The sequence below is a fragment of the Crocodylus porosus genome, unplaced genomic scaffold (genome assembly GCF_001723895.1).
Source record: "Crocodylus porosus isolate Cpor-Errol unplaced genomic scaffold, CroPor_comp1, whole genome shotgun sequence".
NCBI lineage: Eukaryota > Metazoa > Chordata > Crocodylia > Crocodylidae > Crocodylus > Crocodylus porosus.
This window is the reverse complement of record NW_017728914.1, coordinates 34,340,770-34,362,470: the sequence shown is the minus strand read 5'-3', so window position 1 is coordinate 34,362,470 and position 21,701 is coordinate 34,340,770. Positions and strand designations below refer to the sequence as shown.

The 21,701-nt window shown below is 47.8% G+C and overlaps 1 protein-coding gene across 2 annotated transcripts; it reads left to right on the top strand.

The window, feature by feature from the left end:
* The first annotated feature begins 325 nt into the window (after positions 1-325).
* On the top strand, positions 326-12,854 carry NMUR2 (neuromedin U receptor 2). Of its 2 annotated transcripts, none has more exons than XM_019535259.1 (4): positions 326-1,225; positions 9,068-9,152; positions 10,675-10,800; positions 12,106-12,854. In XM_019535259.1, exons 1-4 carry the CDS (start codon positions 344-346, stop codon positions 12,363-12,365), a joined length of 1,353 nt encoding a protein of 450 aa, XP_019390804.1. In that variant the 5' UTR covers positions 326-343; the 3' UTR covers positions 12,366-12,854. The 2 variants fall into 2 exon arrangements, with proteins under 2 accessions (XP_019390804.1, XP_019390805.1); XM_019535260.1 differs by having other exon boundaries at positions 12,173-12,293.
* The last annotated feature ends 8,847 nt before the right edge of the window (positions 12,855-21,701 follow it).

Here is a 21,701-nt window from a genome sequence, read left to right as displayed (position 1 = left end):
GCATTTTCTTCGTGGCTTTTAGCTGGATGCAGCTTCATGCTCATTTTGTAAAAGCTCTGGGACCAAAACTGCATTGCTCAGTTCCTCAAAATCTGACAAGTCTTGGAGCCGGACTCGTATCCAAGATTTCAGATTCCCAGCTGGATGCACCCCGTGCCGCTGATTCAGTAAATGCATCTGCCACGAGAGCTGGTCTGAATAGCCAGGATCTCCTTTCTCACCCTAGACTCTGATGCACTTAGCTAGCCAATGAATATGTGTGAAAGGAGGGGCTTTCTATCTGACTCCTCACAAGGGAACAGCTCGTACAACAGCAAAACCACAACTGGAGCCAGACATACATATGCCCTGCATCTCTCAGCATCTGTGCGCTTTCAGGTCTGACCGGACATCCCTCTTTCTCCCTCTCTCTTTCCTTCTAAACATGGGAAAAGTGGCACGGGGAAAACTTGAAGCAGCCTGGAAAAAGACTGGATCTGCATTATTCATCCCAACAGAACCAGCCATGGACTGGATCACCAACATCTCATGGCTTGATCACCTCGCTGGGAAGGAGGAACCACTCAGATGGCATCTAAACAGCACTGAGGACTATCTCGCCTTTGTATGTGGCCCCAAACGGAGTCACCTCTTCGTGCCCATGAGTTTAATATATGCCTTGATTTTTGTGGTCGGGGTGGTGGGAAACCTGTTAGTATGCCTGGTGATCATAAAGCACAGGAACATGAAAACCCCCACCAACTACTACCTCTTCAGCCTTGCCATTTCAGACCTGCTGGTGCTGGTTTTTGGGATGCCGCTGGAGGTGTACGAGATGTGGAGCAATTACCCCTTCCTCTTCGGGCCCGTCGGCTGCTACTTCAAGACGGCGCTCTTTGAGACGGTCTGCTTTGCCTCCATCCTGAGCGTCACCACGGTCAGCATGGAGAGATATGTCGCCATCCTCCATCCTTTCCGGGCAAAGCTGGAGAGTACCAGGAAGCGTGCGCTGAGGATCATCATTGTCCTCTGGGTCCTCTCCGTCCTCTTCTCTCTCCCCAACACCAGCACGCACGGCATCTTGCTCCAGCGCTTCCCCAACGGTACGCTGGTCCCCGGCTCTGCCACCTGCACCGTGGTCATGCCTATGTGGATCTACAACTGTATCATCCAGGTCACTTCCTTCCTCTTCTATGTGCTGCCTGTGGGTATCATTAGTGTCCTCTACTATCTGATGGGGCTGAAAGTAAGTCCTAATTGAACGATGCCTTCCTTGCTTCTCCCTGTAACTTTCTTTCTAGCTCAGCTGCCTTTAAAAAGGTGATTTAACCCTTTTGAGGCAACACCTGCCATCCTTCCATCCACCCATTGAAGGGAACCCATTGAAAACTACCTCCCTTGGAAACAAAGAACCAGATTCACCCCCTGGTACACCTCCAGCTGGGGGTAAATATGGCCTAATCTATGTCTATCATTTTGGTTCTTACTTCTGCATCCCTGTTGAGGTGCTAAGTTTATCTTTTGTACGGTTTTCGGCCGATCCAGGTTCTTGGCTCAAAAGGGAGTGTAAAAAAGGAGTAAAAAAAGTAGGGGGATTGCAGTGCTTGCCTTTCTCTGTCTTGTGACTTTAGCATTTTCATTGCATTCTCCTCCTGCTTTCTTGGGCAAGTGATACGGCCACTACTTGATCATACACTTTTGTTAAAACTCACTTCTAAAATAAGCTGGTTTACTGCTGCAAGCACAAAATAATGAATGAGTCTTTTAAAAGTAGTGAGACGTGCTATATAGCCATTTGCCATCCATGCAGCTTTTAGAAACCAGGACTGCTGGCAATGGGAATTGAAATAGAGATACAGGAGAAAAAACAGCCTAGGTTATACTGTATGTAACCAGCTTTTTTATAGCACTGTTGTGAAATACTCTGCTAAAATATTGTGGGGCTGGATTGGTTTGGGGGGGTTTTTTTTCTGGGTATGGTTTTTAAAACATCGGTACTACGTTACACTGCTCAGAATGCAACTTTGCAGAAGTGAGGTTTGCTCCCTTGCAAAGAAAGGGCAGGGAGCTCCAGGGATATATGGTCAGAGAAGCAAATCAAGTGCTACAATCAGCCGGCACATCTGTATTGCCTCGTTAATGTGTTATCTGCTATTTAGTGTCACTTCACACTGGAGAAGAGGGTGCTTAGGAGTACTTATGATTGTAGGTGAATAACTGAAAAACTATGGCAAACAAGACACCTTTCTGAATGGGTCAGGCTCCCATAAGCAGCAATTTATGGACTTAGCTATAGATTCAAACAGCAAATTATGCACGGCTTAACCTAAAGGGAATTAAGGAAAGCAGCACTTTTATCTTCACTGTTAAATTATGAACTGAAAAGATCTAGAGCTGGGTATGAAAAGCCTTTGCTTCAGGCAGGCAGTGGTAGCTAGCCACCGTTGCCCAGGTTTTCCGCGTTCTCCCTGCAGAAGAGGTGCTACGTCGGTGCCAAGGCACAGCTCCCACTCTCAGATTTCTGAATGAGACCCGACATCGATCCTGCCCAGTCTCATCATCATAAAGGCTTGGATGTCCTTTCTTTTATGCCTGCTTACTTTGCTTTATCCTCATAATGCACTCCCGGCTGCAATGCCATTGGCTTCAGCACAAGTAAAGGGGTAAGATTGTTTAATTTTTAAATGGAAGTGATGAACAAACAGCAGTTAGCTCATTTTCAGTCACAGGCAATTTATATCAAAGCAGCAATGAGCGTGAAATCAGTTATGTGACAGCAGTCCCGGGCTCGCCCGGGCATCTCACGCTGTTTAAACCTGAACTGCAAAACTTCAGCCTTGACCCTGCAATTGAAATCTGGAGCCAGGCATGTTTTCTTTCCATCCCAATAGTCCAAGCCTGGGCTCTGGGGAAAGAGGGATTGGTAACTGCACTTCCTTGTTTCAGCCCCGACAGAGCCTAAATGCTCAGCAGCACCCTCGGGCATAGCACTGCAGGGAGGAACAATTAGGAGCCATTCAACCTCCGACAGGGCAGCAAGATTGCACTTAAAACTGCAGAGTCCAACTTGTGTTTGGAGTAAATGGGATTTGTCTCCTGGATCATGCAATTCCAGTTCAGTAGACTAGACTGACATCGAGAATGCCCCTAAACCACCTGGGTTTGCATTTGCAGTCTTGCTCAGGCATGTGCTACAGAGAACTCAAGCCATTATTGCAGAGGAGAGGAGATGAATCAGGTAGGGGCTGTTCTGGGCAGGTATTACTCACCTCCTTATGGATGCCCGCAAACTAACAATTCACGAAAAAGATCCTGTAATGACTGCACAAGGATGTCTGTGTGCCTTCATGCCTGTAAGGCTCAGAGATACAGGAACAGTCTTTGAAGCATCTGCCTGGCCACCATCACTAGAGCATCCAGGTGGGTGATTGACAGCAAAGAGATTTCCCATCCCAGAAGTTTGGGGATTGAATAAAAGAATCCCCATCTAGAATCAGAAAGGAAAGCCTTTGGATTAGTGAGCTTATACTGAAAAATACCAACATGAGTTTTACGACCCTCACTTTACTGATGAGGAGCTGAAATCCAGTGCGATGCAAGCGACGTCAAGATGTGAGTCTGTTTTTTGTTGGCCAAGACAGTGCAGGTGCCTGCAGGTTTTCTGGAAGAAGCAAAGAAGGGTGTGAGTTCAACATCTCACAGCCATTGAATGACTGGCCTCTCTGGTAAAAGTGGAAACTGGAATAGTAATTTGGACGTGTTGCATTGTGGACTGATTCCTGGGGAACTATAGGGAACAGCACATGACATCAGCTGACAATAATTTTCAGCTACGGTGAACTGTGAACTGTGTTGGATTTAAACTGAACAAACAATAGAGATGGCTTTGTATGTCTTTACCAGCCCCCAAGAACCGTCCAGAGTTGAGGACATCCCGCCTTTCTTAGCACGTTCCTGGAACAATGACGGGATGGAGGATGACCTGGAGAAACTCTCCTTAAAGGGAGAATGTTTCTATTTTGCATTCAGTCCTCAACCTGCCGGCTGATGCTGCCAGTTGCCCGTGTGAGGACTGTGATAGACGTCTACCCAGTAGATATTAGCACAGACTACACCAATTCTCCTCCCGTAGACATGTATAGATAAGACCTGTAAGATGGCAGAGCGCACCCTCAGCAAGTCTGCAGATGACACCAAGCTGAGGGGAGCAGTAGATATGCTGAAAGGTAGGACTAGGACTCAGAAGGACCTAGACAAATTGGAGGATTGCGCCAAATGAAGTCTCCTGAGGTTCAACAAGGACAAGCACAAAGTCCTGCACTTAGGACAGGACCATCCCATGCACTGGGACAGGCTGGGCAGCAGCTCTGCAGAAAAGGACCTGGGGGTGACAGGGGACAATAAGATGGACAGGAGCCAGCAGTGTGCGCTCATTGGCAGGACGGCGAGTGGCATCCTGGGCTGCATTGGTACGAGCAGTGCCAGCAGATCGAGGGCAGTAATTCTTCCCCTCTGTTCAGCACTGGGGAGGCCACATCTGGAGCGCTGTGTCCAGTTGTGGGCCCCCAGTACAGAAAGGATGTGGACAAGTTGGAAAATCCAATGGAGGGCAATGAAAATGGTTGGGGGACATGACTGGTGAGGAGAAGCTGAGAGAATGGGCTGATCGAGTCTGCAGAAGAGAAGACCGAGGGGGACTGAACAGCAGCCTTCACCTCCCTGCAGGGGGGCTGCAAAGAGGATGGAGCTGGGCTGGTCTCAGTGGGGGCAGATGACAGGGCAAGGAACAATGGGCTCAAGCTGCAGCAAGGGAAGTTGAGGTTAGATTTTAGGGAGAATTTTCTCACTAGGAAGGTAGTAAAAGACTGGGACTGGTTACCCAGAGAAGTGGTGCAGTCTCCATCCTTAGAGGTTTTGAAGATTGGGCTAGACAAAGCCTTGGGTGGGATGATGTAGTTGAGGCTGGTCCTGCTTGGAGCAGGGGGTTGGACTAGATGTGACCTCCTAAGGTCCCTTCCAACCTGAATTTTCTGCACTGTATGCCATTGATGGATTTCTTATAAATACAGAAACAGGAAAGACTCTTGCATTCTTCCTCAGATGGTGCTTGCTGCTAATGTGAGCTATGCGAAGTCAAACATGGTACCATTGCTTTTGTTAGATGCTTTCTTTGGGTTAGCATGGGTATACATGGGAGCAGAATCTCAGGCTACAACATTTGGCCCCTATTAGAAAATGCCACAATACCTAAAGATTCCTGTTCTGTGCTCCACACACATTTTACTCTCTTGAAGTGCATCATTTAAAATCATTTGCAGGGAGCCCTGCATCATGTCACGTGTGGTCTGTTGCATGTACAATGGTTGACTGCTGAAGAATTAGATTCTGCAGAGAAAGCTGTGACTGAGAGATAAGAGAGTTGCCTGGATTTAAAAGCAAACTTGCAAAATAAAATACATGGTCATTCATGAAGATACCCTCTTCATGCTTGTTCCTACTGATATGCAGGATTATTATAGTGGAGGTAATGGAATCTGTTAAGTTTTAATGTCCTTTCTGCCATTTAGGCTGGGTTTTTTCCACTGTGCAGTTCACTCACCACCTGTAATTAGAAACATGCGGGCAGACTTTGCTTATATTCATAACCAGTGTCAATGTGTGTGTTTGGTTTCTTTTAAACAATTCTGTTAAGTATCGGAAACTTTTCCAAAAGGATCTTGACTTTGAACCTGTTTTGTCAGATAAGTAGCATAGCTGGGAGTGGGCATGCAGAGAGCCAGCCGCGAATGTGAACACAGAGGAGGCACGAGAAAGGTGGCACCACCACCGGCCCGGCCAGCATTGCCATCCAGGGTGCAACACCTCTGTGCCAGATAGTATTAGATTTTGCTGTACGGTGTCAGAACTATCCCCTCAAAAACTACATTGGCCACATATGTGTTGGGTCACACCAGTCTTCTCCCAGGAGGACCAGTGTATCGCTGTTAGCAGTAAAGGGTCTGAGCAAAAGCTCTGGACTGGACCTTACCAATTTTCGACAACACTTGGATTGCAAAGGCAGACTACGTTATGCATCTCACAAATCACCGCTGTCAAGGACAGCTGAACTGGCAGGTTTTCCATGCCTGGTCACCAGGCCTATACTTCTTGTCTGAATGATTTAATTTATACTGAGGAAAAAATCAACAGATGAAGACAGAAAACATGTAAAGACTCCCTGAGAGAACCTCGCAGGGGTCCCCAAAATATTGCACTAACTTTGGGCTAACAAGGTCAGGGGATGCTAACAGTGTAAAGGTGCAGAATAGAGGATGTGTCTACCTGTGCATCTACTGCTTAGTAATTTACTGCACAGTAAGCGGCTTTTACACTGGTGTCTACATGTGCAGGCATTACAGTGCAGTAACGCTGTGTGTGGACTGATTTGGGACTAAAGTCCATCCCAAACCAGTTCACATAAACAGGGTTATGACACAGTACGGCCTCGCTGCCACATGTGCCTAGCTGCGCAGTAACTACTCAGAAGTAAATTTGCTACCTGTATCATGCAGGTGGCAAATTTACATCCAAGTTGATGTAAATTGCTATCTTTACTGCACAGTACAGATGCGTGCGTGTACAGGCATGGTAATTTTTGGTTACCATACAGTAACAGTGCACATGTAGATGCGCCCAGAGGAGACAAACTTGTATCAGCTGCATTGTAATAGAGTTCAAGCAAATCAAAACCCCAGATCCAAATGTTCGTGACATTTGGGAGGAACCAGCCATGGACTTTTTCACTGGGACTCTATGTCTGAGCTCTGTGCTCAAAGTTATCCGCCCTCCAGCAAACTTCCCCTTTGTTACTCCTCCCGGTCACGCTGCAGCAGAGCGTCATTGGAGCTTCTGAAAACGAAGCATGACGGCGCTATCCAACCCACAGGAGGAAAGCGAAGGAAAAAAGTTGCATGTTGGTTTATGATAGTGGCATAGTAGTACATTCTCTGTGGCTTTGGAGAGTACTTCGAATGAATGACTGTTGAGACCAAAAAACCACTGAAGGGAAGCTAAAGCTTTTAATCAATCTGTGCTGACATTTATCACTTTGCATGTTACGAATCAACCAATTTTAGCCCTTAAACAACATTGATTTCAAGTGAGCGTGTCAAAAGACCATCATGAAAAACATGCAAATGCCAAATTGCTTTATAATCGAACAGAATTTCATTTAATGCATTCCCACTTCGTGAGAGCACTAGCCTCGAAATGAATCAATGGCGAGATATTTTTTTTTCTAATGAGCGCAATTAAAACCTTTTTGAAAAGTTATAATAGTCCATTAATCACAGACAACTTGAAGGTAACACGTAAGAGGTAGAAGACAAAAATATCACATTCATGTTCTTGCATTCACTTACTGGTCTTTCTTCTTTTTGGGTGGAGGGGTAGGAAAGAGAGGGATGGGGGTTTCCCCCACACAATTAAAATTTTATTGCTATTCTGGAGGTGCTGGGGGGGAAAAAAAATCTTCACTAGAAAAAAAATTGTCTGACTAATCAAGAATGAAAATCTCAATAGCCCAACCCAGATAAAATGAACGTGGTGGATAATTCTAGTAAAAAAACAAATGCAAAAGTATTGTCCTCTCAGATTGACCAGTGGGGGTTTCATCATCAAAGCATCAGCTCTCAATAAAAGCACACTGCAAAGCGTTCCCATGAGTGTTAGCTTCTTCAAAATTCATTAGGATTAATTTTAATTTCAGTCATTTTGTTCCACACTAACGAGACGAGGGTAACTGCTCGGAAGCAGAATAGTGGCGCAGGCTCGGCTTTGCTCATCTCCCTGCTTCTGTTTTTCCTTTCTTCTGTTGTGAAAAGCCAGGGGGAAGCTGGCTGGGAAAACGTTTTCTTTCTTGTTGTAGCTAAGTTTCATGCATTTAATCTCTGTGCAGGTTGCACCACTGGTTTCTGCTAGATGGAGTATAGGGATTGTATTCATCACTGTCATTTGCTGCAAATTAGCCGACCCCCAAGCCCGCTGAAAATCCACAGAAATCTTTCCATTGCTTCAGATGGGCTTTCAACATGGCCCTAACAATTCTTTTTAATTTTTTTTTTTTGGATTACGGAGGTATTGGTTGATTGCATAGGGTCTCTTTTAGCAACAGCCTCCCCTCCCCCTTCCTGGATATTTTGAAAGACAAAACAACACTAAAATTCACTAGGCTTAATAGTCCAAATCCTGTTGTATACGAGTTAGTGAGCAGTACTGCTTTACACAAACGTACTGGGGGCACGCGTAATGTAGTGCCAGAAATATCTGCCGTCTCTTCTGAACCCGAATCTTCATTAAACTGTTTTTTCCCCGCATTAGGATTGAACTAGACTGGGAATCTCCAACCCCCACAACCAGTACGTTTTCACAAAACCTTTTCTGGAGACGGCAAAAGACAAAACCCTTTTAGTGCACCAGCCCCATCCTTATTCTGTATTACTGGATCCAACCTGTCTCTGAGTGGAGGTTGATATTAGCCAAACCCAAACCAAACTAGCAATGTTTTGCAATGGTTAAAAATAAAAAAGGACCTTTCTGGCCTCTCTCAGTGTAGCTTCTGAAGTTGTTGCTCAAACACTATTTACCAGAACTACGTTCAGTTACAGCAAAGTGTCTTCTTTGTACAGCTGTAGGGCTGTTGGAGCCATGCTGGTCTAAGGACATGGGCAGATAAGTTTCTTTGGGTAGATGTGATCTCTTTTATTAGACCAACTCAATAGTTGGGGAAATTGTTCTTTGCAAGCTTTCGGGCACAAACACCCTTCTTCAGCTTCTTCCTTTGTACAGCATCTTTTTCATGCTATACACATCTGAGGTTACTAAGACCTTTCAGAAGGGGGAGTTCAGGTAATATAAAAAAGTGAGCAGGCAGCAACGTAGCGCAGTAGGAAGCCGTTCCCAGACTAGCTTGCTTTCGAATCGGCGCCATGCTGAATTCCATCTGCGGCCCATTACCGGACAGGCCATGAGAGTCATTTCTATGCATCCCATCACGCTTCAGGAGAAAACACCTTGTTTCTAAGTTTTCCTTCATTTTTCCCCTTGCCAGTTGAGAGAAGACACATCTTTGGAAGCAGAGGAAATGACTGTGAACATTCAGAGACCCTCCAGAAAATCAGTCACTAAGATGTTATGTAAGTACTTCATTTTAGTTTTATGCATGTGTATCATATATGTTTCATTTAAACATGGGGCAGAAAGTATAGGGAAAGGAAGCAGCATGTGTGGGGGCTCAAAGAAGGTGGGGTTAAAACTCAGCAGCATATACAATTGGGTTCTCCGGCCTGCCTTAGGTGAGAGATTTTCCCCACCAAAACTAAGATGCATCAACCGATCTGTGTGTCAGGAAATGTGGGGCAGCTGCCCGTCTCATCTGTGTCTCTAAGCTGTGTTATCAACCTGGCACGACTGATCCTTTCTGTTGTGGATGAGTGTTGAAATTCATCCTTGCCCACGTTCCAGCAGTAGCAATGATCCCAAGAAACAGGATGGATGGTTAGTTGGTTGGGTAGATGGATGGATGGCTGCTTGGTTGGTTAGGTGGATGGCTGGTTGGTTGGTTGGATGCTGCTCTGTCTGGGGACTTCCAAATACAGGCTAGGGAGTAGGTGTTACACAGACATTTCCATCATAAACTGCAGTCTTTTCCCAGATAAACTCTGCCAATCCTTCACCCTTCGTTCCCCTTCCCCTGCCTTTAAGGTCAGGATCCTTAATGTCCCCTGGAAGTGGTAAAGACCCAGACGGAAATGTCCCATATACCTCTGACCACTAGCATTTCTCCCTCAAGTTGAGGCTGTCTTCAGAACATTTATCATTATCCCTGGCAAGCCAGCATTTGCAAATGTATTTAGGTAAGAAACCTAACACACCCATGGCCCTTGCTGAAGGCTTTCAAACAATTTTAAATTTCCATCAAATTGTGTAATCTAATAGAAGTCTGCCTTTCTGGTCTGCCGGTCTACAGCACCAAATATTAAGATGGTTGCATCCTCTGTGCAGTGTTCATGCCATCACTACAGACTGAGTGAGGACCGTGCTGGGACTGATCTGGCATAATCACGGTCAGCTGGGAGATCCATCCACTCTGAAAAGAGCAGGACATTGCCTCGAGCTTGATTTTTGTACCTAGCAGGGTCCTGGTAATGCCGACTGGAAATGAATCCTAAGCCCCCAGCTTTGTTTTTTTTCTGCGTGAAAGATGCAGAGATAAAGAGTCACCAGCTGATATCGTATCAAGTCCAAATCTGCGCTGATAAGCATGCCTTATCCACAGTTGGTTCATTTGGTTCGAAGTGCCATCCCGGCTAAAAACGGCCTCTTCATTGTCAGCTCCACTGAAACCTTGAGCACAAAAATAAAGAAAGGAGGGAGGCGGGGAAGGGAAAGAAGAAATCAAAAAAAAAAATCACTGTTTATTTATCAAATTAAGATGGGGATCAGCAGAGATTTCTTGTAGTTCGAAATATTTTTTCTGCAGAAAACACCAGTGCCAGCAGGGAGAGGAAAGAAAGGTTGTGAAAGAGGTTTCCAAATAAGTGACTTGGCAATGGCCGATAGATGTTGCTGGTAGCTTCCTGGGACTTCTTGCCCTGCTTACCGCCCACCATGCAGTCTCTGTAACTCACTCTCTTTCTCCTCCCGTCTCCGTGGCAGTTGTTCTGGTGATGGTATTTGCCGTCTGCTGGGCCCCGTTTCACATCGATCGACTCTTCTTCAGCTTTGTTGTGGACTGGACGGAGCCACTGGCCAATGTCTTCAACCTCATCCATGTGCTGTCAGGTAGCTCTTTCTTATCAGGCTTGCTCAGTTGTGGACTCATAGCTCTCAGGGGTAACTCGATGTGGAGAGACTGGTTCACATTATTCAGGCAACCAGTAAGAGAACTAGTCACAAATATATTGAGGATCAAATATTATTCCTTGGTTATGTTCTTTACCATTTTTATTCCTTTCTAGGACAAGTCATTCACTCTTTTTTTTTTTTTCTAGCTAGGAGGAAAGGTCTTGTTTGCACTGATTCCCTGTATAGACACTCTTGGTGTGCAAGGAAGGATATTGTTGTGTGAGGTAGCTTACAACACACAGCATGCACAAAGAGTGTCCACATGGGACACGAATGCACAATAGCTCATGTGTTGTAAATTCACGTCCTGGTTACCACATGCTGTCATCCCCGTACAGCAAAACCCTCCTTTACCTACGTCATTCCAGGGCCCACAAAAAAAGTGATGACCAAATCACCAAACCAGGATATACTGGCTTCAACCTGCAGGAACAGCAGTGAAAGCAATGGGGCTGGGAAATAGGTCAGTAGCATCTGCATCTGATCAGTCGAGGGACAAAATAAGGCAGTGGAGAACTACAGACAAATTTACTGCTCGAGAACAGGATAAGATCCACCTTTGCTTGCAGTTGGGTTTGTCTCCGTATTTCAATGTGGCATGCATTGCCAGGCTTCCTTGGGTCTGATAGTCATGGCATGCAGCTGATTTTAAAGTCAAGCTGGAGTTCATGAAACTTTCAGGACTTAGTACTATTGTCTGATGGAGTTCTTCCAATAGGCATAGATAATGAAAAAACAGGGCACAGACAACTGTAGTGAGCTGCAGACAACACTTAACTCTTGAAAATATTCACAGATCAACACACTTGCTATTCAGCCTGCTCTCGCCTGTCCAGGGTAGCGAACACCGTGTTCTCCTAGATGATTTCTTCCCCAAGCCGGGAATCTTATCAGACCTACAAGACAGCCAGCTTTGCATCCTTTTCCACAACTGAGGTTCACCACTCAGGATGAACATTTCCATCAGCCGTAAAATTAAAAGATATTGCTTCTTCAAAGGAGAAATGTTTTTCTCAGGCTGCTGTGGGGAAACACTGGACATGGTAGTTAGGTGAATCATACAAATTCAGCTTCAGCGTTGATTTTTCATGAGACATCTTCCTTTTTGTTCTTTCAGACTTTTTTTTTGTAGCCTTGCATTTCATTATCGCATTAAGAAGGGGAGACTTCCTCATCTGAGAATAGTCGGCCTACTAATTGCATCCTTCTCTCCTTGTCTCCATTGTTGCTGGTCTCCCCTAGGTGTTTTCTTCTATCTGAGCTCTGCCGTGAACCCCATCATTTACAACCTCCTTTCTCGTCGCTTCAGATTGGCGTTCCTCAGCGTGATCACCCCTCGGTGCAAGCTCTGGGCCACCAAACAGCCTGCCCGCAGGATCCCAGCCCACCAGAGCCTTTGCCCGGTAGGAGACTGCAATCTGATGGATTCGGCAGAGAACGCAAGTCCTCCATCCACGCACAGGACATCCGTCTGCAGCTCTCAGCTTTCTACCAGCCTGTGACTATAAATAGCCTTCTCAGGTGGGATGGAAGGTCATTAAAATTGCTTTTACCTTCATGGGAAAAAAATACCCAACCCAAAACGAGAGGGATTTCAGCAAGAGGTGCTGCATTGTGACGGCTGCTTGATAAGGCCGCCGCTGCGAGGTAAATGGCAATCATTGTCTCTGCCGTGAGGCCAGAGGAGGAAAGGAGTTTGGACTCCCTGACTGTGCAGTAAAAATTAATTTCGCAGGACATGCATTATAGACCCACTCCTCCTTTAATCGCATTAGTCCAGCTCCTGCTAACCATATTAAGTCCAATTAGGCATGGCATGAAGATTGACATAACAATCACAGCTTTCCATTTCAATCTTCCCCCAGCTTACACTAGTAGTCCCACCGCAGTAGGGAAGGACCAACTGGCAAACGTGCAAAATGTCCTGATAAAGGGGTTGGTTTGGTTTGGGTTTAATGAAAATGTTAGCCAAAAATATTCAATTTTTGTTGTTGTTGTTGACAACATTCGGGATTCTGATGAAAAGGTAAAAAAAGCTCTCGCTTCCAGCCACGAAGACTCATCTATATGCATGTTCATGCAACCCTGCTTGTTTGCAGTGGGAAACTTTCCTCAAACATAGAGGCACTGATTTCTTAGGGTGATAACTTTTATTGGACCCACTATGTGGGTGGGATAAAGCTAGACAAGCTTTCAAAGGCAAGACTTCCTTCCTAAGCATGTCTTCATATCTTTGCCCCTCGCATAATGCCTGGACCATCACAGCTACAACATCACTGTTACACTACACAAACATGGGAACATTTCCGTTTTCAATGACAATTTTTGTAGGGAGTGAAAGATCCTGACAGTCTCTAGCAGAAATACTAGTACGAGCCCTCCTGGGAGGAAGATAAGGAGGATTTACTCTGAACTAGAAAACAAATGGGTATTACTTCTCGGCCTGAGAAGCTGATCTCAGGGTGATCATTATTTTTCGGGAAGCCAGTCCCCTGCTCTGGCCTTTCTTCCGCCCCAGCGGTAGAGCAGGAATGAAATGTTGCCCAGAACTGACCTCTAATTCTCCTGCTGTTGGGATGTCTGTGAAGCTAGCTCCCCCCACCAGCCCCAGAGCCACCTGGCTTGCAACTTAGGTACATGCATTCAGGTTGCATTAGCAAATGTAGCCCTGAGGTTGCTCCGTTCCAGTCCTTATCCACTGATGCCTCTCGGATGAAAGAGCCTGGGGCCAAAAAGTGACAGAAAGCCACCTTTGGCCTTCAAACCCTCTGAGCTGTTCAAAGAACATAAAGACAGGTCTCTACAAGTGACACTTAAAATATCTAAAGGCAATTATCATGTTTCCTGGCACATTAGACAAGTAAAGTGAACAAATGTTGCAGTCACACATGGGTAGCCTGGGTGGTACTCCAGGAGGTGCCCCCTCTCCAATTGAGGGGATCAAAGCAGGTGCACAAGCGCTGTGGGAGGTGTAGGGACTCTCCTCCCCTATAAAGCAGAGCCAGACCACCAATGGGGACGTAACCATATACCTGTTAATACTGGGAACATAACAGGCATAAAGCAGAGGGTATAGTGGACACGACCATGCCCCAAGGGGCAGGATTCAGCAAAAGTTAGACACTTGCAATCATTGACAAAAAAAATGGGTTAACAAAATATAAAATACGAACAGCAGAACAAACAATGCGGGTTGGTGAAATATAAAAAGGCACAAAATGCAAAAATGTCAAATGACAAGGAAATATAGGGCCTTGGTACCTGGAGGGGGAGAAAGGGGAGAAAACACAATGGCCCCTTCCCACTGCAAGAAGATTTGCTTTTTGTTATCTCACTCACCCCAAGTCACCTCAGCGGGGACTTGAACCCTGATGGCCCGCATGGTAGGCAGGCACCCACACTGCCACACAGCCACCACTGGGGGCGCTGCTGTAGCCGGTGCGGGGTCTGTGAGGGGCCGCACGCCGTGCTGTGGAGGGTCCCGCTGCTGCCTGCAGGTCCTGCTCTTTCAGGCTCTTCCAGGGCACTGCTCCTGGCCCGCTGGCCCAGCTCTTGCCGGCTCTGTGAAGCTCCTCCCTTGTGGTCCCTCGCTGGTCTCTCCTGAGACAGCCCACGCTGCCCCTTTTAGCCCCCTCCAGGTGGCCCAAGGAGCCAATCGGGACACGGGGGGGTGAGTCTCTGGGGCCTGATTGGTGCGGAAAGGGAATCCCATGTCCTCCAAACATCTTTTGCCCTTTCAAAACCCTTGGGCCAGGTCACTGCCAGCTAGCCCATCACACGTGCATCCAGTATTTAAATGATGATAACTGTTTAGCTACCCTGCTGGTATATGGAAATTACTGGGGGGAGGGGGCTAAATTTGTCCCTTGTGTAACTCCCTGGCTTAAGCGGAGTTAAACCAGACATGAATTCAGCCTAATGGATGCAGCAGGTCTATAATTCCTGGGGTAATGGCATTTTCACTGGAGAGCAGCCGCATGATGGTGTTGACCTGACCAGCAACCTTGCTTCTATGCATCCTAATCAGTGCTGATCGCCCGGTGCAATCACCTTGCAAGCGCTGCCTTGGTGAGAGCTGCATTGTGGTCCCTGTCCAGCCGGCTTGAGCTATGCCTTGGCCTGTATCTGAACAGAGATGAGCCTTATGAGTTCACCAAATGGGTTTGCTCCAGTTCTCGCTTGTGCCAGTCACAAAAGCCTCCTATCGCTGCATGCACTAAGATTATCAAGTGTTGCCACTTCCAGTTGGGGCCAGTGCTTAGCCCTCTGCTAGCTTCAAACCTGCTTAAGTGTGCACCCCGGGGACTGTAACCACATTCCTCCTACAGGTCCTCATTAGAGTAACAGCCTGCAAAGTCAAAGCCTGTTTCCTGGGAAAGTGCTTGCAAATATGCAGTTTGCAAAGCCCTGCTGAGTTCAGAAATGGAAACACAGAGGATATGAAATGCTGGGATCCATATAAATGGTTTCATAGTTTGCAAATACACTTCCTGCTGAGAGTAAGGGCATGGGACCAGAGGATGGTCAGAGGTCCTGATCCTCATCACTGACAGCAGCAGGAATCAGCAGAGCAGTGAGGCACTGTTGGCAGGAATAGGGCCATAAGGTGTTTCCCAAAGAGATCCAAGGAGATCCTCTAAGGGGAAGGATGGCCTTGAGCACATCCTGGTTTTGAAGTCTTCAGCTGTCCTGACTCTCTTCTAGAGACCTACCTTGCTTGTGCGGTGTGGCTAAATGACCAGTGATGGGTCCAGCCACAGAGCTAGGGTCCAGTTTGATGCTCCCTTGCATAGGAAGTCAGTGAGGGCAAGAACTTAACCAGGGTCACAACGGGTGTTGAATATTTGGAGGGCTAATTAAAAATGCAAGAGTGCTATAGACTCATAGCTGTAGGGTTGGAAGGGACCCAAGTAGATAATCAAGTCCAACCCCCACCCCCTATAATGCCTGCTGAAAAGAAATTAAGGGGATATTAAACTCCATGCTTCAGGGCTTAAGCCAATTCCTAACTGGGTCCTGATGCTGGGGATAGATAAACCAGTGATAGACCACTGGGGGCCCCTAGCAGAGGATAAGTCCCTGGCCTGCTTTCTTTCCATGTGCACTAACTTAGCCAGGGCGGCTGTCATCATGCAAAGGTCCACTGAGGCAGATGGCCCAGAAGACAGCTATGGTCAAAGGCACACTGGTGTCTGTAGCCATGACCACAAGGCCAGCATCATGTCTGGCCACCAGCCCAGATGGCCAGGTACCCATTTGCAGCTGGGACAACTGGGAATCCCCATGGTCATGGGCCTGGAGCCATTATGAGGCATTTTAAGTATTCAGCCACCACACCACTGTCCTGATGTCTCCGCACAAAAACCAGGCATGCAGCTCTCAAATCTCCCACGGGAGCATCTCGTTCCGGCTGCTGTCAGAGACGAGGTCCTGGATTAGCCATACCCGGTCTGCTAGCTCCTCTGCTCCTGAGATCCCCCCATCCCTGGAATACAAGGGGAGTTGGGTCTGATGCTCTGTGCCTAACAGCTGGGCACTTCAACACAGCTGTAAAGCAGGGACTGGGATGGTTAGTTTTTATAGCTGCATGGAACAGGGGAGACATAAAGCAGGCTACTACTCCCTGAAGGCATAATCAAAATGCATTGCTACCCCCAAGTGGCCACAGCTGTAATTCCAGGGGTTTGCATCTGCACCCGTGGCCTGCCGTAGCCCTCCAGTCGCTCGCAGAAGCTCCCTTTCACTGCAAGCTCCAAGTAGACGCCATGCCTCCACCCCAGGGATGATGTGCTCCCTGCCACAGGTTAGCCTGCACTGTAATTAGACGGATGCTGTCTTTTCTTGCTGGGTCCTAGTCTTTTCCAGCCCTACCCTGGAAACTGGTGATACATCCCACCTGCCAGGCAAACAGCATTAAACAGGGAGTGGGCTTATGTCATGCGCAGAAGAAGACGGGGACAGGTCCCCCCAAATCTTTGAAGAGACCCATCCCAATCTCTTCCAGGTGCAACCAGAGGTTGAATTCATCCTTTCTTTTTTTGTTTAAGGAAAATTTTTCATGTCCCCAGTCAAATGACCCCAGCTGACTTCCTGCCCTTTGGGGCGGGGGGCTGGACTCGATGATCTCCCGAGGTCCCTTCCAGCCCGAATGTCTAGGAAATCAGCCAAATCAATTCCAGATCCGTGAGTCATTCAAGAACCATATACGGCTCCGCTACTGGCAAGCATCCTCCACCCCCCACCTGGGGCTTCAGATGCTTCCAAATCCTTTGGTGGGCATCCTACATGCAGGTCCAAGCCCGGAGGCTCAGGATTCAGATGTCCCCGAGTTTCATTTGCCCTCAGCCGTATGGCTGCAGGAGCAAGCTAGGGAGAAGTCTCCCATTTCCATAAAGTGAGCATATAGCTGAGGTCAGCCCACTGGAAGTGAAAGTGGGAGGCTAGCGATGCATTAACTCAGTCGGGGTCCTCCCCCCTGCCACGTTCCCCAGCCAGTAGGAAAACCACCTTGGTGGTCCTGGTATTTCCCCTGCCCTGGAGACTGCATAGCACTGGGCCCGGCATGACTGCACCGCACCAGGTGAGAGGGAAGCCGCAGGGAGCCCCTGGCCCTGGATGCTGCAGCTCTTCCTAGCTGTGAAAAAGCTGGGGGCTGGCATGCAGCACTTCAAAGGCAGCTTGGCCTGGGGACCTGGGAGCAAAGTCTGTGCCTGTATCCCCTCTCCCTGGAGAGGGTGCACTCAGCAGCCGCAATAACCGCACCTATCTCCTCTTCGGCATTTTCCCCTGGTGCCCCTCTGGCCACAGAAGCCTTCTGTATCCTTTAGAGATGTGAATAGTCTTATTGAATACTTAAACAGCATGAGGATTCACTGCAAAATACAGAGGTGTGGCTCCCGGGTCTTCACCGCTGAACTCCGGCAGTGAGAGCATAAGCTATCTGTGCAGAAGTGACCATCTCCGACCCCCCTGGCCCAAGCACCGATGGGAAAGAGCAGACTTTGCCTGTGGACTCTGTTGGACTGCAATACCCCTGGAGACTGCCCGGGGGTTTAGGAGCCTGAATGTGCTTGAAAATAGGCACAGAGGAGAAGGGGCATAGACCCCATTAGTCCTGTTCTTCACTCCCCTGAAAGGACCCCGGGTGAGGGCTTGAGGAGATCTGGGACCCCTCTGTCTTGGGAGCTGAAAGTTTCTTTTGCCGTAACTGAAACAAGAGGCTGAACACGTCCGCGTCCCTACTCCCTGGCCCCAGGTGACGTTTTTTTTCCCCGTGATTTTGCTTTTGCTGAAAATGCTATATTATTATTTTTACAAATCAGTAAGAAGACAACACGGTTCAGCTTGCTACCTGAGGTTCAAACCCTCCTGGGGTTTCTTAACAGCCCCCCCCCCCACAAAAAAAAGTTGTATTCAAGTCAGTCAGTCATTGGCAGTGATAAAAAAAAAGATGCTCATTGTGATCTGCTTTTGTTAGAAGGACTTAAATGGATGTCCAGAGTCCTTCCCCCAGAAGGGCCCCAGATGACCACGATCCACATTTCTTTTCAAAAGGGCATTTAGCACTTGCTATTTATCATGCTGCTGTGATATTTGGCTGCTTGGTGTTTAAGGCTGGCTACAAACAGGAACATAGCAAAAAGATGGATAGACGTGTCAAGAAACCCTGGGTCGCTCGGCTAGGCCAACTGCGTGTATTGATATTGCAAAATGCAGATAAACCGAGGATATGCAGACAGCCACTCTCGCTGCAAAAGGCAAGCGGGTCTCCTTCCCCCCCACCCCAATGTGCAATGGGTAAGCAGGTTTTCACTGGAGTCTGCAATTAGCAGTGACAATTTTTTTTAAAAAAATCAATTCGTTCCTTTACGCGTGCAGAGAAGATGCACAATATCTCAGCAGGGAGGCAAAGCTCTGACACCGGGACTGAACACGGCTGGTCAGTCCTACTTACCCACCTAAGGGTGACGTGTGTAACCTCATGGCAGAGGACCATCCCACCTTTCTGCCCCAAAACTACTGCGCTTTCCCTGGGAGTGGGACATCCACAGTTCCCCGTGGGGTGGGATTTGATCCCAGCTAGCCCAGTGGTCTCCTAGGAAGAGTGGATTAGGGCCCTTATATCTTGGGCATCTGTGACAACAGGTGCCAGTGAAGCGGGTCCTGCTATTATTCAGCAACGCTTGCCTACATTGCTGGACTCTATTCACAGCGTAACGATGAAGGCATCCTTACAATGCGGAGCCAATTTCCCAGCCTTTGTCTGAGCGAGCTGTCAGAAACCGAGGATGAAGGTGACGCTGCAGTGGGAAGAGACTGACAGAAGGAGAGCTCATTATGGGCTGCAAGGGAGAGGGGTTTTTGCCAACAAAAGCCTGGTAGGGCGCCTTAAAACTGCCTTGCCATCCTCTCAATCATCGACTTTTCATCCCAGGCACTACAAAGGCTGCAGAGGCACGTAAAAGCAGCTGAGGGAAACCGGATGGGAGCACTGCTCTAATGTGAAGTGTTGAAGAAACTTTGCAAGCATGGGCTGGGGTTTTGGGGTCCAGCTTGCAGGCACTGGTTGAGACAAGCCTCCTTTCTGGGTGAGCTTCTGCATCTAGGTGCATTTTTCTGCGTAAAAGCAGAAGCAATGCAAGGGACGCCCCTAGGAGACCAACCTCACATCCCATCTAGCCTTATCTGGACTAGTTTAAGGTGCTTACTCGTCTCGGGGGAGAAGGGTAGTGCTGCCAAATATTATTGCAAGTGTTATGCCTGGAGCTTTTGCAGACAGCTGCTGGCAATTAATTCAGGTGTTTGGTCATGAGGAGCCGCTGGGCTGTGCTCCTGCTGCAGGGACTGAATGGCATACAACAGGTGGGGGATATTTGGCATTAGGTTTGAACCCCAGCTAGGGGCAGCTGGCTCCCTGCCTCCCAAACCAGCTGCCTCACTCCTCACTCCACTGCAGGGAGGAGGAATTAGTGGCAAATCCCCCTGGATGTGCATGTGCAGGAGGAAGGGCAATTGTGCAGCTAATGGATGTGCCTTGGCCATCCCTCTACTTCAGCCAGTTGCAAGTGCTAGCCCCTTCGCAGCCAGTCCCAGGGACTCCTTTCAAATCTTTAGTAGCTCAAAAGAGACAATCCAGCATTTATATTCCCCTCCTCAGGCCACATTTAGCCCCAAATTTCTATCCTATCACCCCATCCTTGCTTTATCACAAGCTGCCCATGAGTTCAGCTCATTTGAGACCAGAACCGCCCCTGTCCTCCATCCAGCCACAGGCAGGTTAATAATCATCTGTGTCCCCTTCTACTCTAATTTGCTCCCTGCTTCGGACCTTGTCAAATGAGAGGTTTTTCACACTGATGCCTGCCATTCTGCACACAGCAGCAAATTGTACAGCTAGGTCATGGTGAGCAATAGGAGGGAAAGCTGAGTGAAAACGTGGCAAGGAAAATAAGTCCGAATGGCAATCTGTGCCTCTTCCCTTCTTGATTCAAGAGAGGGGGGAGGAAGAGACAGAAACAGAAGTAGTCTGAATAAAATGATGATGAGCGCGTTTCAGTGCAGAGGGAGGAAGCAGCAGGGGGGAGCACTGGGGTTGACAAGGAGAAAGAGAAACCCTGCAATAGGGAAAGAGCAAAATCAGTCTTATGGGTCCTGGTGTGAGGGGCAGTAAGCAAGGCAAGGTATTAGGGGTTTGAAGGAAAGTACAAAGCCAAAGGAGCTCACACCTGAACAGAGAGGGAGAGGCTGCCAGACCATCCCTGAAAGGATCACTCAACTTCAGGAGACTGGACCAGAGAGGACTAGCTGGGTCATTGAGCCTATGCCTTGCAATGTAAGTAGCTATGTAACTGCTGTAGGTCCAAAGGAGTCCATGAGACATCCACTCGGGTCCCAAGCTCCTGCTCCATGCACATATGCCACAGCACACCCCTCAATGCCCTGTTACAAGCATAAAACCTTTAGTATAGAGAGCTACAGAGTAGTACAGGAGAGACCAGAGGGGGAGGCCATTGCTTTGGGACTGTGTTAAATAAATTATGCCCAGGTGAAGGTGATCACATCCATGCTACAAATGGAAGGAAAATAAGCCCTATCCCTTTCCTCCATCCAAAGCATATGTGGGGTAGGGCAGGGCACCACCATACCATGCACCTAGCCCTAGCCCTAGCCCTAAGGCTCCTAGGAGAGGTGCTGGGCAGGACAGCACTACAGACAGACACTGCTAGCATGTCAGGGGGGAAAATATCCCTTGACTCCAATCTGAAAATATCTGCTGACTCCAATTACACAACCACCCACCCTGGAGCATCTCTATCCCAGCCTCCTACCTCTTCTTTCTGGGCTACTCTCAAACTAAGCCAGAGTACATCTGCAAAACAAATCCAGCTTTCAAATCCAAGTCTGCCTCTGCTGTTTCTTCTTTCCTGGCTTCCACGGTGCAAAGTGCCAAACAATGCCTTTGAATTGATTGTGGTCTTTTACCACGGGAAGGCCTCTTCAAAGTGAATTCCCTGGCCGACTCCTGTCCCCAAATGTTAAATAAACAGCTAACTGCACCGCAAAGCAGAATGCATTGGGAAATGGGAGAGCTATTGCAAGGTGCTGGCCACTCGACCGTCAGCAAGTGTGTGAAGCACAGCGCTTTCCTGTAAATCGAGTGTAGTAAAACAAAAAAAAAAACCTTGAACCCCAAGTGGGTGCGAGGAAGTTCGAGTGCCACTGCACAAAGTAGCTCATTTTTGCCATAATGGGATTCTCTAAAGGTGCTTCGAGGTACAATCATCCACGTCAGCTCTCAGCAACAGCTGAGAAATGAGGCAAGCTCGATATACTGCTTG